The sequence below is a fragment of the Neltuma alba genome, unplaced genomic scaffold, assembly GCF_004799145.2.
Source record: "Neltuma alba isolate B1F8T4 unplaced genomic scaffold, ASM479914v2 tig00002484_pilon, whole genome shotgun sequence".
In the NCBI taxonomy this organism is placed as follows: Eukaryota; Viridiplantae; Streptophyta; class Magnoliopsida; order Fabales; family Fabaceae; genus Neltuma; species Neltuma alba.
The window spans coordinates 51,758-69,845 of record NW_021632877.1 but is presented as its reverse complement, the minus strand read 5'-3'; the positions used below and the strand labels follow the sequence as shown (position 1 = coordinate 69,845).

Genomic DNA, 18,088 nt, shown 5'->3' with positions numbered 1-18,088 from the left:
AAGAGGAAAGGGGACTGTTAACCCAAAATATTGAGGCACATGACCAAACGAGCAAGGAATGGTGACCAAAGTAAATACCACTCAGTACTTCAGAAGTATAGTTTACTCATAATTTAATGAGCCGACAAAACGCCACGGAGCTTTGTAGGTAAGAAATTTGAGTTTAAAAATAGCATGTTGATTTTTTTTTTTTTTTGGGTGTGACAAGTTGAATTATGTGTTGACCCAAAAATATCTCAGTAAATGAAATTGGGTTTGAGATTCTCTGAAAATGGGAGGGCCACCACCTCCGGGAATGGAGTTTACGGCCCAGCCCAGATGAAATGTCTCGAGATGGTGAATTGAGGCCCAATCCAGTTATTACTTCTTCTTCTTTTGGGAATACAAAAGCAAGCAGAGTTTAACAATACAAAGCTAGGCAAATCCCGGGATAACAGAGACGACAATTCGGTTATTAATGAAGAGTACGTTCAACTGTTTAAGAGCCGAAAGAAAATCTAATTTTATCGTAAACAATATATTAAAAAAAAAGTGAAAGTATCCCAATCAGATCATTTGTTTACCATTTGTGCAGCCACAAATAAGGATTTTACTTATTATATGCTTTTTTTTTTCCTAGATATAGTTGCATTCCGGATGATATTATGCTTGGAAGAATATTTTGACAATCAAACCAGAACAAAATTTCTAATTAGTCCGATGGGAAAAAATTGTTTGCAGTAATTTTTTATTTTTAATTACTATTCCTTAATATATGATATACTTTATAAATTTAGATAAATTTATAAATTAGTTAAATTAGTTATTTGTTAAAAATATACATTGATTTTCTGTAGATTAGAATTAGAGTTAACAAAAATAAGAATAATATTTAAAATTAGAATGAAGTGCTTCGTTGCTTTTTCTTTATTTTGTTGATAAATCATCAATCCATTAATTAATATAATATATTTACACTCTGCTTTGTGAATTTTTCGGGATTAAAAAAAATTAGGAAAAGAGGAAAAGATTAAGAGGATCTAGGAGAGAGAAGAAATAAGGAAATCCATATATAGATTTTAGTTGACCAAAAATATCCAAATAAGGATTTTACCTGCCTTGTTTATATTTTGAAATTATGTTTTTCTAGGATCTAGGAGAGAGAAGAAATAAAAAAATCCATATATACCCTCCTTGTTTATATTGTGAAATTCTGTTTTTCTTTTTCTCTTTTTTATGCTAGTAAAAAAAAGATTCTGATAAAAAGAACATCATGAGGTAATGATGTCTAGGTTCAGTGAATTGACAGGAACTAATAGATGTCATTTTTGCTTTGGCCAAACGAGGAGTTAAATTAAATAAATAAATAGCAAGAACAAAGGATGAATAAATGAGAGAGAGAGAGAGAGAGAAGGGGGGCGTGGCGTGGCAACAACGGCTTCCAGAAGGTAATCACGGCCTTAATAAACCAAAAAAGAGGCACTCATATTAAAAACCGTTTGGGGGGCGCGTAACAAATTAGCAATAGACGGGGTCACGCCGTTTCTCCCCTTATTAATAAATAAAAAAGCAATTCACGCCCAAAAAAAAAAAAAAAAAGAAAAGAGAGAGTCGCAGACATATAGAAAAGAAGAAGGCCTCTGGAATTTTCTTCACCCTCCAGCAATCCTATACCCTAGCTCCACATCTCTCATCCTCCCTTTGCGTTCCTCTTGAGGTGCTTTTCTTTTCCTTCTTTATTTCTCTTCTGCAGATTCCCCTCTCTGTCCCCCCTTCTAATCCCCCAAACCCTTCTTCTCTCTTCCGCGTTTTTTTCCTCCTTTCGCTGGTAATCGTCCTCCTCCTCTACGTGATGTTCCTTCGTCTTTGGAAAATTCTTCCTGCTTGTTTAGGTTTGAAAATATACTGATTGACGTTGTTTGGCGTTTCCTTTTGCAGATCGCTAGATCTCTCGGCGGGATTGGACCGACATCGATCAAAGAAGATGGCGGAAGAACATAGATGCCAAGCTCCGCGCCTTTGTGCCAACAACTGCGGCTTCTTCGGTAGTCCTGCGACGCAGAATCTCTGTTCCAAATGCTACAGAGATTTGCAGCTCAAGGAGCAACAATCCTCTTCGGCCAAGCTGGTTCTCAATCAGTCCATAGTCCCTCAGCCGTCCACGGCGGAGAAATCGGAGTCATCTTCGTCGTCGCTGGAACCTGTTGCCGATCTTTCGTCTTCGGTTGCTGTTGCGGCTGATCCGGCGCCTCAGGCGGAGGAGCCGAAGAGCGCTTCACCGGCTCAGCCGAATAGGTGCATGACGTGCAGGCGGCGCGTGGGGCTCACCGGGTTCAAGTGCCGGTGCGGGTCGACGTACTGCGGGGCCCACCGATACCCGGAACAGCACGGGTGCGAGTTCGACTTCAAGACGATGGGCCGGGAGCAGATCGCGAAGGCCAATCCAATAGTGAAGGCCGATAAGCTAGAAAAGATCTGAGGAGGAAGGGTGTTATGGTCATGTCGCGTGTGTGATTATATTTCATTTGGGAAAGGTATTCGGATCTGAAATTTGGGTCGGTCATCGGGTCATTAGTGGTTGGAGGGTCGTGGTTCGGACGCTGTTGGCGGTTGGTTGTTGGTGGATTGGTGGGTTGGGGAGCATTATTCTCACGCCGTTGAGCCATGATGTAAATTTCAATGAATTAATAAATGTTTAATTAAATACATTTGTCTAATCCTTTTCTGTGTTTTATTCATTATAGGTGCGTGCGTCAGTGAGGCAGTTTTATAAATTAATTAATTATAAAAAATATGATATTTTTTAATATTTTATCTTTTTTCCTACTTGATTAGGAATTATGATTGAGAGAGTATTCATAAAGATAATTTTAAAAAAATTGATAAATATCATAAATTTTATATTTAGAATCAAAATTAACTTAATAATTAAGTCTCATATTAAAGATCAAGAAAATGGTATGAAATAAAATATTTTAAAACACCAAAATATGTGGATTTCTTCCCCCAAGAGGGGAATAAATAAAATAATATTATTTTATAACACTTATTTGATTACTTTAAAAAACTAAAAAAACTACTTGCTTATATAGCATATATTATGTAATCTTTTTATTAAAAGTGGTAATGAGTAAAAAAAAATGTATTAAAAAAATTAACTCATTTTTATTATAAATAATTAAATTAATTAATTTTTTAATATATTTAAATGAAGAGAAAGTAACACAAAAATGATATTTGAACTTGAAAATATCAAAATAGTCACTTGAATTTGCAAAATCCCAATTTAGTCACAAGTGACCAATTTAACATTTATAAATTTACTGAAATAACTTTATTGCCCTTTATTTTATTTATTATTTTTTTAAAAACCAAATGTCCCCGCTAGCCGGCGGTCGTTGGAACTCCGGTGCCATCGGCAGCAGCAAAGCTCAGGTGGCCACAGTCACCTTAGCTCCAGCAGTCGCCACCAATTAGTCACTGAAACTCTAGTGACTGGCAACAATTTTTTTCAAAATTTTTACAACTCTAGTAAAACAGTTAACAATTTTTGCAACACTATTAATAAATTCAATATAGCAGTTAACAACAAGTTTTTCAGAAAATTCAAAAAGTAACATTTTTACAACTTCAGTAATGCCATTAACAAGTTTCGTGACTCTATTAATAACTCTGGTATAGCATTTAACAACAAGTTTTCTGAAAAATTTAAAAAGTAGCATTTTTACAATTTTAATAACATGATTAACAAGTCATGTAATAACTCTCGTGAAGGTTGATCTTAGCTCCTTATGAAAGTTGTACAGTAAAATTTTTTCACTTATTAGGCAACCATTATGGTCATGAGAGTTGTTAATATCGTTATATGACTTGCTAACCGCGTTACTAATGTTGTAAAAATATCACTTTTTGAATTATTCAAAAAACCCGTTGTTAAATGCTACACCGAAGTTGTTAATAAAGGTACATAACTTATTAACAGCATTACTAAAGTTGTAAAAATACTACTTTTTAAATTTCCTGACAAATCTGTTGTTAACTGCTATATTGAACTTATTAATAGTGTTTCAAAACTTGTTAACTATTTTACTGAAGTTGTAAAAATTTTCAAAAAAAATAGTCACTAAAGTTGTAAAAATGTCATTTTTTTAAATTTTTCAGAAAATCTGTTATTAAATGCTATACCGAAGTTGTTAATATAGTTAAACGGCATTAGCAAAGCGGTGAAAATGCTAATTTTTAAATTTTTTAGAAAACCTATTATTAACTGTTATATAAAACTTGTTAATAACGTTACAAAACCTGTTAACCATTTTATTAAAATCAGAAAAAAAAAATTGAAAAAAAGTTGTTACTAAAATTGTAAAAATGTTATTTTTTTAATTTTTCAGAAAACCTGTTGTTAAATGCTATACCCAAATTGTTAATAGAGTTACGGAACTTGTTAACAATATTACTAAAGTTGGAAAAATGCTACTTTTTGAATTTTCTAAAAAACTTGTTGTTAACTATTATATTGAACTTATTAATAGCATTACAAAACTTGTTAACCGTTTTACTAAAGTTGTAAAAAAATTTAAAAAAATTATTGCCCGCCGCTGGAGCTCTGATGCCGGCGACCAGTGAAGGCATTTGGTTTTTTTAAAAAATAATAAATAAAATAAAAGATAATATGGTCATTTCAGCAAATTTATAGATGTCAAATTGGTTATTTGTAACTAAATTAGAATTTTACAAATTCAAGTGACTATTTTGACATTTTTAAGTTCAAGTGTCATTTTTATATATTTTTTCTTCAATTAATTAAACTGGGAGATAATATTATTTTATGTTTTAAGTCTAATATTGACCAGTTTGGTTTTATTTTTTAATATATAAGTTTAGTTCATGTACTCAATTTCTGTTAAAGCGGTGCAGGGGCACTGTCATTGTCGTTACCCCGAATAATGTTTGTTAACCATCTTTGAGCAAGGTCAGGGTTGTAATAGTTAAAAATAAAGGATTAATTACACATGTTGACATTGTCAATTCATACTTGTTAAAATCGTTGGCAAAAAAAAAAAAAAAACTTGTTAAAATCATCAATGGTCAAGTTGAGCGGATTAATAGTAGCAGTTGCATTGAATCTCTCTCTCTCTCTAAAAAGAGGAGGGCTAATAGAAAAACAAAAAGAGGAGTTTGGTTATATTGGTGGGTGGAGAAACCAGTCGGAGTAACTGCGAATTAATTCAGATTAAAAACGAATGTTTTGGCCATGCCAATCACAATCCAAACAAAATCTAATCTGTTAGTCTTTTAGCTGACAGGATCCTTAAAATAGCTTCTCAAGTCATATTCTTCTCCAGGTTTGATGAGATATTTAGTGTTAGTAATTCTTCATGCATCAAATCTATTATTCTTACTAAGAATTGCTTTGACTCATAACTTATAAAGACGTGAGTTCAAATCCTGCTGTCGATGTTGGGACTTTATTGGTGGGCAATCTGTAAGTATCTCTGTAAGCGTTATTTGATCCTAAAAGTATGTTCTGAAACTAGTGAGTCTCAGGAACCCAACGCACATGAACTTTCTTTTACCAGAAAAAAGAAGAAGAAGAAGGAAGCTTTAAGTGAATATTATAGTTGGTTTTTAGTTTCTCATATAATAGTTTTTTTAGTCTTATTTCTTGTTCTTCGGACCGGCCGAGTTGTTTGGTTAATTTGGACTTAATTCTAAATTTTCAAATATAATGGCCCGGCCTTTTATGTTTTTTTTAAATCTTTTTAATAAATGTGTATTTTAATAAAAGAATGAATATTATAATTAAAGAGAAAAGAAAAAAACAAAATCACCTAATGCTAATTCAAATGAAAAAGAAAGCTGCGTGTAAATGATAGAGGCTCTTGTTCCTTGAGCAAGAAATTAGGAGTGCGATCCACAACCCTTACATGTAAAGTACATCTAATTATAGAGCGTTACTCTCTGGTCTCCGTAAATTAAAGGGGATCAGTTAAGATTCGGAAATTAGTCAAAATTAGTCTTTGTTATTGATAGAAGAAATGGACAGATGTAAATTTGAGATTTTAAATATCTCCATAAAATCAACGCTTTAAAGTTAATAAAATGAAGATAAATTAAGGAGACTGTAGATTTGAAAAAAATAGAGAGGAAATCTAAATTTACAAACACTAATGCAACCATCACTCTGGGAGGGATATCATATTTAGAATTAAAATAATTATTATTATTAGTTCTTGCATTTAAAGGAATATAATTTTATTTAAAAAATATCCATCACTTTCATTTTTTTTACGTATGGATATCTTTCTATTAGAAACAATCATATTTAAAATATTGTCAGATATTAAATATGGATATATCTCTTAGTGATAATTTAAATACTGACTCATCACAACATGAGGAACTGACATTTTTCATGAGATCCAGGTGCCAGGTCCATTAGTATCTCTAGGTCATTTTCAAATTATTAGGAAAGGGAAAATGTCAAAGTGAGGACAATGCTTAGAAACTTGTTCTAAGAAGTCAAATTTCATATCAGGCCAAAAAAAAGAAGTTAAATTTCATGGAAGCTATAACCAGACGACTTTTGTCAATTCCTAATATTCCGCGATGTCTACTATTAACTGAAAAAGAAACAAATAAAGTTAATAGTACACAAGAAATCAGTTTCATTTTGATTCACAATAGGCCAAAAAAAGAGAGAGAAAATAAACAATGCGAGGGTGATTGCCAAGAAGCGCGTCAAGCGGGGAAGGATAAAGCGGGCGAAAAAAGAAATTTGCATTCATTTTCAATCATGTGACGTTGCTATTAATTTCATCAATTTTTTGGGGAGTTGTTTGCCTGAACAATACAGTGCATTGATATATAAAACCAAATTACCGAAAGATTTTAGAGAAATTTTGTATGAAAACCAAATCATTGTTTTATAAGTAATTTTACAGTATAAAAAATAAAGATGTAAAAAAATTTATCTCGATTTATAAAAAAATATTTTTAAAAACATCTTCAAGACACATCCAAACACGTCTTTATTTACGCGATTTGGGCAGTTCAATTGATTTTATGTTCCCAACTTTCTATTTCCACTTTCACACAGTGCTAATAAAGGACAGAGTGAGTAGAAACGCTCCCATATTTTGTCCCCCTGAAGACTATGTCGGGAGAGCACACCATTAAATGTGTTTGTTATCTATTTAAAAATAAAAACTGTACAGCTTAATGTAAAACCAACCATAAAATTCTGTATTTTTTATTAAAAAGAAATAGAAAATAATTGTATGGTTGAAATTCATGAAAATGACATAAGTTTATGCAAATAATATTATTAATAATCTTCTCATCCATATCCAACAAAACTAGGCTTGCATGTCACATATACGTGTAAGTCGCATTATTTATAAACGATGAGAATTTATAATAGATTGGCGAAAAAAATTTCCATTAATTTATATATATTAATACTGGGATTGATATTTTTGTTTTTTAATACTTCTATGTAAAAGCATAAAAACATTTTTAACATGTCCTTATATTTGTTTCCATTTCAATCAGTTTACTGAACATCGTTTTTAATAAAATTAGTAGAAGTTAAAACTTGAAACCCATGGAAAATCTGCCCAACATGTATTTGAAACCAAAAAAGTGGAAATCAGAGGTGATAGTAATAATTAATCGTCTAACCTAATAAATTTAACGGGAACAAAGCTTGGATTGGATCGGATCTAAAATCTGAATCCCTCGGTCTACATCATCGCATCGGTAAGTATTCACTATACCCCACAAAAACCCCCCAGAGTAGGCCCCATCTCTCTCCCTCGCTTGCAATCAGAAAAAGCATGCTTTTTTAATGGCCTCAAGCCCGCAGCTGCTCACCGTCTTCGCAACGCCCTTCAACGCACACTTCTCTTCTTTCTTTGTTAGGGTTCGTTTTCCCCTCTTCTGTGCCCTCGAATCTTCTCCGGCTTGCAGCTTTATCAACCGGTCTTCCTCATTTCGCTTTAGCTCCCATGTGGGTTTTGAAGTTGCGACTTAATATTCCTTCTTCTTTATTCCGTTTCTTCTACATCCCCTCCAGATTTTACTGCTTCCGCTGCTGCTCCATTCGATTTGTCTTTTTGCTTGCTTCTTCGTAGCTTCTCTATGGTCCATCTGCGTAGTGAAGGCCCTTACTGTAGCTTATTGTTGATTTTACTTGTGATTCCTACTTGGAAATTTGTTTTTCATCTAGTATTGGCATTTCTTTTCAAAAGGCCGCAATGATTAGAAGCCCTGTTTTTGTCCAGAACCCGGAGTCAACCCTATGTTACGTTCGTGATTCATAGTATATTTGCCCTCGCTAATACCTCTCAGGGATCTCTTGTGGCCTCATTCGCTTATTTCATTTCTCTTGCTTAATGTTCTCGGAGACAAAGATGGATCTGGCGCTCTTAGCTTCAAGATCTCTAGTTTCTGGCCACATTTAGCAACACCGACAAGTTGTTCCGTTAAGCACGCCTTTCCAATGAAGCGTTCGATTCGCCCGCTGTTTGGAGTTCTAATTGTCGTCGTCTTCGTTGCCACTCTCAGCTGCAGAACCTTTGTTCGGAGAGGCTTATTGTCCATTGAGTTGGAGAGCAGAGTATGGGTTCAAGTTCCGGCAGCACCATTGTTGAACGCGACGCTGCTGAAACACGCCGCCATCGATATCGGAGAAGAGAAGTCGAAGCAAGAAATCCAGCAGCTTCTGGATGGAGACTTTGGAAGTCAAGCCCGGCACCGGACGTTTGTCTCTTGGCGTAGATTCATTCACCATGAGATCACTGATAAGGACCCGAGGAGGCTAGCGGTAACGATACGCTCGCCGCTGTTTTATAGGTATTGGCTCGATTTCCGAAAGGTTTTGAACGATTGGACCAGGAAAAAGAGGTTTCAGCCTAGTATTATGTCCGATTTGACGCGGCTAGTTAAGCTTCCTATCGATAGGCACAATGGATTGGCGGGTTCCGAGCGGCGATACTCGTCTTGTGCGGTGGTTGGCAACAGTGGAATTTTGCTGAACAACGACTATGGGAAGCTCATTGATAGCCATGAAGCAGTTATCCGATTGAACAATGCAAGGGTTGAGAAGTTTGAGAAGAAAGTGGGGTCTAAAACAAGCATTTCATTCGTAAATAGCAACATTTTGCATCTCTGTGCAAGGAGGACAGAATGCTTCTGTCACCCATATGGAGCTAATGTGCCAATAGTTATGTACATTTGCCAACCAGCTCATTTCTTGGATTACACCGTTTGCAATTCCTCTCACAAAGCACCATTGCTGGTCACCGATCCACGGTTCGATATGTTATGTGCTCGGATTGTGAAGTACTACTCCTTGGAGAGGTTTGTGGAGGAGACAGGGAAGGCTTTGGAAGAATGGAGCTCTGCACATGATGGTGCTCTATTTCATTACTCTTCTGGTATGCAAGCTGTTATGTTAGCTTTAGGAATCTGTGATAGAGTCAGTATATTTGGGTTCGGCAAGTCTGCCTCAGCCAGGCATCATTATCATACGAATCAGAAGGCTGAGCTTCATTTGCATGACTATGAAGCAGAATATGCTTTTTACGGGGACCTGGTCGATGGACGCAGGGCAATACCTTTCCTCTCGGACAAATTCAAGATTCCACCCGTGGTGCTGTATCAATGACCCCTTGTTCTGATTTTGTGGTGAAGCAGTCAGCAAATTTGTCTATCATGAAGCATCTGAAATTTTCTCATGATTTTTGTGAAATGGGCAGATAGTGTGGAAAGGAATACTGATTGAAGATTTATTTTTTTTTTGGGTCTTTTCCCTCATTTCAGAACTACTACTGCCAAAACCAGGCTGAAGCAACAGTTTTAAGTGTAAATTGCGGTTAAATCAATACAAGTTCGATCCTTGAATGGTTAAGTACCTATCTTTGTTTTCTACACTCAAGATTATGTTGATCTGCTACTCTCATGCGGTTGATTTTGTATTGTAGCTTCATGACGGCACGTGAATGCTCATGTTCTTGACAGCCTTACAACAATCATCAAAAGCCTTGTCTACATACTCAAATCGAACCATGTGATCTGCTTAAGGTCTCTGGCATTTTAAGGAATGAACATTATCTCCTGCCTCCCCATCTATCCTTGATACATAATGGTCATCCGCAGTGTTTCAATGTGGCCTTTGATGGTTCAGGAGTTAAGCAGTAAACTGTATCAGAAACTGCAAAAATGTGATATTCGTACACCTAAGCAAAACCCAGCAACACAAAACTTCACGCCCTCTCTGAATCCGCTTATTATGTATTCTACTAATAATAATAATGCTCTGTATTCTAATCTTGAAAGTCAAATGGGGCCAACAGAAAAGAAGGGAAAAAAAATCCTCGAAAGTCAAATAAGGTGGTCTTCAAAAACAGTTCACGCCACTATGAACTAGAGGATTTGTACCAACATAACATCAATGCCCCACCATCCGATGCAGTGCCACAGAGCTGTGTTGTATTTTCAAACGCTTATGTCAATTCCTTACAACCTCACCTCAAGAAATTGGTAAGCCTATAAGTTCGTGTTGGTGCATCTAATCAGACACCACCACACTCTCGTCTCTAGCACTGTTCTAATATAATGGGGTTTCTCTTTTCTAAAATTTGCTGATGAAAAAGTTAAGCCAAAGACTGAAGGCGTAATTGATTATAGCAGAGAAATTAGATGCCAATAGAACAGTGTTCGAATGTCCAAGGTATGGCCGGTATGGGACCAAACAAAGTGCATATAATTTCTTACCCACAAAGGAATATCACAAAACCGCAAGAGCCAGACATTACCTAAAGCTATTGCCCTACTCATTCAGTCACATGGCTTCTGCGAGTCTGAATGTACCAACACTTTCTGGTCCAGCAGGTCAGGCCAGGCCACCAATCAACTTGCTTCTTAAAACTAGAACAATCCAATTTGGGAACAGCGACAAAAAATGATAACACAAGACATTTGGACAGAAAATAACTCATTATCTTATACTACTAATTAGCATTACCATTTACCAATTACGGAGTGTTCCAACTTCAAGCTTATCAATAGTCGTTTTCCAATAATGCTTTGCTTCTTCCCAAAACAAAACCACGGTGAGAAAAGTGTCGTAACTAAACATCCGAAGACTTACGGGGCGGTGGTCTTGTGGTGAGTTGGCCCATCAGATGCTCGGTAGTGTAATAATGGGTAAGATTAAGATAACTGTTTGTTCTTCGGCTTTTGATGGTCCAATCTAAAATGCCAGATTGATTCAGAGCAAAACCATTTTTGGTATCGGGCCCAGCAAGGTAAGAATACTAGAAACTGTTGCTTACATGGACCTTCCTTTCCATTTGGGCTTGACAAATTACCAGTACTAGAATTGCAGGCTGCCCTCGAGTCCTTGTCCCCTGATTGCAAATACGAGTGAAGTTTTCGGTATACATTATAACAGGTTGTTTCCGATGTCACAAGATTGTGTTATTTTTCAAGTATCTATCAGTTATACATTTTTAAAATACTACTTCCAATCATAATTATAAGAGTTAGTTGATTAATTAGAAGAGATTAAGAAAATAAGTTAAATTAATTATTTGTAATAAATAAATACTGTGTTTCTTAAAATATTCTTACTTACTAAGTTGATTGGCTAAAACTACTATTATTAGAAAGACCACCTTGAAAAAAAAATACATAAATATGAGACACAAAGTGAATTGGGGTCTTCTAATTAGAACCAAAATAAAAGTTAAACAAGGTCTTATATTAAAGACTGGAGATAATAATTTAAAACTATATATGTGAAAACTCGAGAGATAGCTTGATAACTTGGAAGCCCTATTATTCATGTAATTACACCTGCACATACAAAAAGGGGAAGAAAAAAAAATTCTAAAGAGATCATGGATGCAAAAATTCCTTCTTTAATTGAACTCATACCCAACTATGGATAATTCATAAAATACTACCATGGCATGCTCAGTTGATTCACTAAAATAGTTCTACGACGCCTCCAGGCACATTTTATATTCTCATACTACTTATTCTTTTTTGACCATCATCTCATATTACTTACTCACATGCAGTATATATAATAATTTATATTTTCTACATTTCGTTGTTATGACAGTACGGACATAAGTATGGCATGATATAATAGCAAAGAAATGCGGACATTTTGACAGGACATAATATTTAAAGCCAATCAGACGAGCACGATATTAACAATTTCATAAATTAACCCAAAAAACTAAATATGGGTCCCATGCATGATACAAAGTTCAAGAAATAAAGCGGACTATTCGTGACTTAGGGTATGTTTGGATGAAACCAAATCATGGTTTGGAGAATAGCTTCTGGAAAATAGATTCTGAAAAAAATAGATTTTGAGAAGAATAGATTTTGTGAAAAAGTGATTTTGAGAAGTGTGAGTGTTTGGATAGTTGTTATTAGAAGTACTTTTTATATATACAAATTGGCATAAATTAATATGATAATTATAGAAAAATATATTTTATGATATATTTTAATTTGAAGGAATAAAATTGTTAATAATATATTTTTATTAACATATATTAATAATATATAAGATAATATAATTAATAAATAATTAATATGTATATATATTTATAAGATATAAGATTAAATATGTTTATAAAAAATATGTTTATAAAAAAAATAACAAGATACATATCCTATAGGCTCTCACACTCTCCCTTTTTTCTCCAAAAGTAAAAAATTTCTGCTTTTTCCAAAACCATAGTTTTGATTTTTTTAAGGGTGTTTGGCTAACATTTTTCCCAAACCATGGTTTGGGTCCCAAAACCATGGTTTGGGGTGCTTGCCAAACACACCTTTAAACAATAATAAAAAGAAAAAACAATACAACTACATATTTTATATATTGAGATATCGGAATAGTTCAAATTTTTTTCACAAAAGTAATAACTAATACGTAATTAGAGCTGCTTGCAGCTCAAATCAGTATTTACGTTATTTACAAGAGTAATTGAACCCATAGCCAACGATTTGGAGTTTTGTTTAGAGTAAAAGAAGGCTAGATATGGATGGGGCAAAGTAATTAAGCTGTCATTTTCTTTTTGAAACAGAGAAAAGAAGGGTTCATATTGGGTGCAATAGTATTGTCTCTATCAAGGCAACCAGTTGGGCGAGCGTGGTTTACTTAACCAGGCTAAGAATAATTAGATGTTTTGGACTTAGAATATTGAAAGGCAAGCTGGTTAAGTTAGATAATAAGTTTAGTTTGCTAAATCAGTGCAATTAAAGATGGTGGTTGTGATCTTTTTTCACCCGACAAAACATGGTGGAGGTCCCTTATCTTCATAAACCAAACACACCCTCCTCTCCCTTTTTTCCTTCTACTTTTGTATTCTTTGGTCAATCTTACCTAAAGCCACCCCTGTTTTCAAATTAACCCTTTAATTTCCCCTCTCTCTCTCTCTCTCTCTCTCTTCTCCCTCACGTGTAGCAAGCATCACCATGTCATCTTTGAGAAAAAGCAGGCCCTTGTATATATTGCTACGCATGCTCTCTCTTTTCAAACATGGATGTAATAATTAAGGATATTAATCACCATTTTGGGAGTTTTTATTTCAATCTAGTAGATCATCTAATTAATAAGCATGGGACATAAAGAATTAATCGTGCTTGTTAGATTTGATTCTTTTAATATTGGGCAATCAATCTCTCTAGCTACATGATGATATATTATTGGTGGATGGTTTGGTGAACTGGAGCCCTCCAGAATGGACTCTCAGTCCCACTTTGCCTCTGCAAATGGGGGCAGGTATTATATAAATAAAGCCAAATTTAGTTCACACACGCGCACACACTTATATTCTCTTTATGATTCATTTAATACCCACTCTCATTTTATGTCGCATAGATTCTGACCTCACGAGGCTCAAGTTGTTATGATCTCTAATCATGTTGTCAACTTAATCATGTTTAATAAACGCTTTTCTCTGCACTAAAACTTCTTTTGGAGTTGTGGATCGCCGACTATACATATATAGAGATTAAGGAATTTGAAGGGAAACACTGAAACTAAACTTTTCAACTTTGTTACACATTCACACACGTGTATTGGTTTCACATGCTTTTAATTTGGTGCTTGAGCTAGATCATTATCATGGCTATATGTATATCTAAACTCATCTCTAGTGGTCACTTTAAAAGGCTTAGCTGTGCAGAAACAAAACCATAATGCCATATAGCAATCAAGTCAAATCCATAATATACAACAAAGTTATAATATAGATTATGACAACAAATTAAAGTCCTCAAAAGGTGATTACCACCATTTGGTAATGAAGCGGATAAATTTTCCCCATATTGAAGAGGTTACTAATAAATACTACTTCTTCTTCCTGTTCTTATGGGAAGAAAATTCATCTACTTCATCACTTAAGAGGTAATGACCATCTTATTATAATTAACCACAAAGCAAACCTCTATATATCCTACTAGCTAGCTAGACATAGCTCGTCATCACCCAGCAAGTGCTCCCTAGCAAACCGCTCCCTATGGTCATGCCTCAGCACTTCCATTCTAGAGAACTTTTTGTTACTGAGCACAAGCGTAAGAACAAGCCTCATAATAACAGTAAGGCCAAAGACTTCAAAGTAAATTTAAGTTATTTAGGTGTTTGCTGTCAAATTCTGCAATGTGAACTCAACACGTGTGTAAAATTTGACAGCAAACACACAGCTATATATTATGTGTTAGATTATGTGTGAGTAATGACTTCATCTTCTTCGGAGTCCTTCTCAAAACCTTCGAGAGAAGGATGGGGTTTGTGGCCCTTTCCGAAAGACCTAATATGATCCTTAAGGGACCTTTTGTGCTTGAAATCTGAACCACAAGTGCAATACCACAACTTGCCACAGTTCTTCTCGTGAGTCCTCCAATCCCCTTTCACAGCGAAAGTCTTGGCACATTTTCTGCACATGAAGGGTTTGGAGCCATGCTTTCTCTTGTAGTGAGTCTGCAGGGTTCTGAAGTCCTTCAGTGGCTTGGCTCTAGGGTGGTTGATGTTGTTCTTGCAGCCATGAGCACAGCAATAACATGGTAGCCTCAGCATTGCCGCTGGTTGTGTTCCTCTAAGCGAGTCTGGTCCTTTCCTAAATTCGGACCCATGTCCCCACATATGCATCTGCCAAAAAAATGGATCAAATTCATTAGGATTACGTGTGATAGATAGTAAAACGTGCACATCAATCTCTGAATAATACTTATCAGTATAAAACAATAATCTGGCTTAGATTAGACAGGTTCTTGACTTTTCCAATGAATCTGATCCAAGTCTATGTCTTGCTTGAATTCAGGGCCTCCTATTTCCTTTACCTGCTAATGGATGACTAATAATAAAAAATGGACCGGCACAGTATTCATGTTGCTTTCCAAAATATTATCAGATCTAGTTATGTTAAATAAATGGGAGTTTTACTGAAAAATGTTTTGATAATTATCTCAATTAATCTCTCTTGTATAGTTAACTTTATTTAAAACCTTTTCGGATTCTTATCAGTGTGCAGTGATAGGTTAGTCTAACTAGTCAAACACTCGTCAAAAAGCTACGGCTATAGCCCTAGCTAATCGTGCTGAATTCTCTATCCCTCTAACTGCATAAGTTTGAAAAATTCTGCGGATGCGAAGGTTTTGAACATTTTCCTAAACTTTGTCCATGTGGCTCCGGGAACTTTGCTATTTGATTATATTTTCTGTCACCCTTTATTTAGCATTTCCTGTGCTACCCCTTCTGATCGAGACCTGCTCTGCCCCAAAAGGGCAATCTCGGGAAAGGAAGAAACGGGAAAATGTGATGAGTAAATTTTCTCTGACATGTTGTATGGAACAAAAGGACCTTTTATGCTAAAAGAAAGAAAGTAAAAGAGCGGTGGTATATATGTAGGCCACGATCGATCTCGCTCGATCAAACTTCTTAAAGCGAGAAGCAAAAGATAGGAGGCTTATCAAGCAGCCATGCTTCATTGAAGTTCAATGATTTTCTTTGATCATGATGCGCGTGAGATTTATTATCATATTCATATATATATAATGTAAAACATCATGACTATATACTTAAGGCTTAGCTTATGCGTAGTATTTTGGCTGGGGTCGAAGCATATATATGCATGGTTATTTATACAATTAAATTTGATATTGTTTATACGCACACAGAACCAGTTATATATATTTGTCATGCATGCACCTGCATTAGCGATATACATGGTAATGAAGAAAACTGAAATGCTACATTAGGAAGAGATCAATAATTATATACCCAGAAATCGTTTTCTCTAAGATTTTTCAATTCAATGCGCCGGACTTCTCTTTTTTTTTGCTACAGTTTGATTAATCCTAAACTTCTACCCTCATAACTCATCCCAGTTCTACAGAACCATTACTATCAAATTAAATAATCTAAATAAGTATGTATCTAGTAGGATTATAATTAAAGTGTAACTATCTTATTGCACACGTGTGTGATCTAAATTCTCCATCCTCTATAGGTAGATATATCTATCTATCGACCCTCTTTACAGAAGACAGCTTTTTTCCTATACCATATAAAAGGATCAATACTTTATTTAGACCTCATGAAGCTAGAGACGTGATTTTTGATTAGGGATTTTTCACTATAAACGGTAAAAAATTCGGTCTTTCTCTCCTTAAAAAGGAAGGGAGGAAAAAGAAAATACCATAGATCTACTGAAGTGCAAACTATTTAATTTGATGGTTTATGCATAAGGAAAGCATATGGATGATCTTCGTTTCAAAAGAAATAAGAGCAGCTAGCTGGCCGTTAATATATAATTAGACGCTTGCTTCTGAATCGTTTCCATTTATTTCTTTTTTTAAACGACATTCTGTTTTTCGTTGTCAACCAAAAACAAGAATTTAAGATGAAAACTATTTTTCCCCTTGACGAGAAAAGTTGAGAAGGAATGAAGCTTACCTGCATGTTGTTATACCTATTGAAGGTCTTACTGCATATGGAGCAAGCAAACTGCATCGGCCCAATTAGGATCTGTGCAGGAGTTGGTATCCAGAACCTTCTCTCTTGGTTGAAAGATCCATGGAAGCTTCTCTTCATCATCCTCATCCTCATGCCTTCTTCTTCTTGTTCTTCGTCTTCTTCTTTAACATCAGTAACCTTCTTCTTCATATCACTGTCTTCTTCTGTGTAATTAGTAGGCAACCCAATGTGCAAAGCCACCCCAACTTGCTCCAGCAGTACCTTCTCTTCTTTCACTGATCCAAACACCTCCTTTTCCACTCCGACTTCCAAATCTTTCGATGGGGGCAGAAACTGGATGGTCTCCCGAACGGCCTCGTTTTGACAAGTCTCATCAGAAGAAGAAGATGATGATGATGATGGCTTGAGCCATTCTATGAAATTTGGAGAAGCATGAAAGTAGAGATTATTCTTGTCTTGTACATTGCAGTACTGATCTCTCAGACCCATGTTCTTCTATCTTCACACAGAGTTCCCCAAATCCTATAGATTGGAGTGGTGATATTCTCTCCTCACGAAAGGGCCAATATTTAGACTTTATGTGAGAAAGGTAGCCTGCACTTACCCCCCCGAGAAAAATAAAGCTTTTGATTATTAATCAAAGCAGTGGCTTTTTAAAAAAATTAACCATTACTTTCTCCCATTGTTTCTTTTAAGGGAAGAGAAAAGAGAGAAGAGACTAAATGGTAGGGTATAGAAAATGACATTCAACATTGGACTCACCCAATTAATAAAAGGGAATCCTAGAATAGTCTGAGAGGTTACTATACATGAATATATGTGTGTGTGTGTGTGTATATATACATACACATGTGCATGTATACACACGATCCATATATCTGTAATGTGAATGAGCTATATAGTACATAAGTTGTGTGTTGGGTTAATGGTTTACTTAATTAATTCCATTTCTCTTTCAACAAAAATATGATGGAATTTGACCCATATGTGGGCCCATTTGCTCGCACATATTTGACATTATATGCCAAATGAAAACAAGATGATCAAAGCAAAGACGGCACATTTGGTCAATACCTAAAAGGAGAATTATATGTATATCAGACA

The 18,088-nt window shown here is 35.2% G+C and overlaps 3 protein-coding genes across 5 annotated transcripts; 2 read left to right on the top strand and 1 right to left on the bottom strand.

Annotated features, from left to right (window-relative positions):
- Positions 1-1,580: 1,580 nt before the first annotated feature.
- LOC114729664 (zinc finger A20 and AN1 domain-containing stress-associated protein 3-like) lies at positions 1,581-2,696 on the top strand. Of its 2 annotated transcripts, none has more exons than XM_028916710.1 (2): positions 1,581-1,696; positions 1,918-2,696. In XM_028916710.1, the coding sequence occupies exon 2, from the start codon at positions 1,964-1,966 to the stop codon at positions 2,456-2,458; it is 495 nt and encodes a 164-aa protein (XP_028772543.1). In that variant the 5' UTR covers positions 1,581-1,696; positions 1,918-1,963; the 3' UTR covers positions 2,459-2,696. The 2 variants fall into 2 exon arrangements, with proteins under 2 accessions (XP_028772543.1, XP_028772536.1); XM_028916703.1 differs by having other exon boundaries at positions 1,581-1,807.
- A 5,251-nt stretch (positions 2,697-7,947) lies between these two features.
- On the top strand, positions 7,948-10,313 carry LOC114729649 (beta-1,6-galactosyltransferase GALT29A-like). Of its 2 annotated transcripts, XM_028916690.1 has the most exons (3): positions 7,948-9,634; positions 9,805-9,887; positions 9,966-10,313. In XM_028916690.1, exons 1-2 carry the CDS (start codon positions 8,483-8,485, stop codon positions 9,859-9,861), a joined length of 1,209 nt encoding a protein of 402 aa, XP_028772523.1. In that variant the 5' UTR covers positions 7,948-8,482; the 3' UTR covers positions 9,862-9,887; positions 9,966-10,313. The 2 variants fall into 2 exon arrangements, with proteins under 2 accessions (XP_028772523.1, XP_028772528.1); XM_028916695.1 differs by lacking the exons at positions 9,805-9,887; positions 9,966-10,313 and having other exon boundaries at positions 7,949-9,758.
- Positions 10,314-14,183: 3,870 nt separating this feature from the next.
- Positions 14,184-17,554, bottom strand: LOC114729611 (zinc finger protein WIP3). Its single transcript, XM_028916644.1, has 2 exons — positions 16,964-17,554; positions 14,184-15,157 (listed from the first exon to the last, which is right to left on the bottom strand). Exons 1-2 carry the CDS (start codon positions 17,471-17,473, stop codon positions 14,732-14,734), a joined length of 936 nt encoding a protein of 311 aa, XP_028772477.1. The 5' UTR covers positions 17,474-17,554; the 3' UTR covers positions 14,184-14,731.
- Positions 17,555-18,088: the final 534 nt, after the last annotated feature.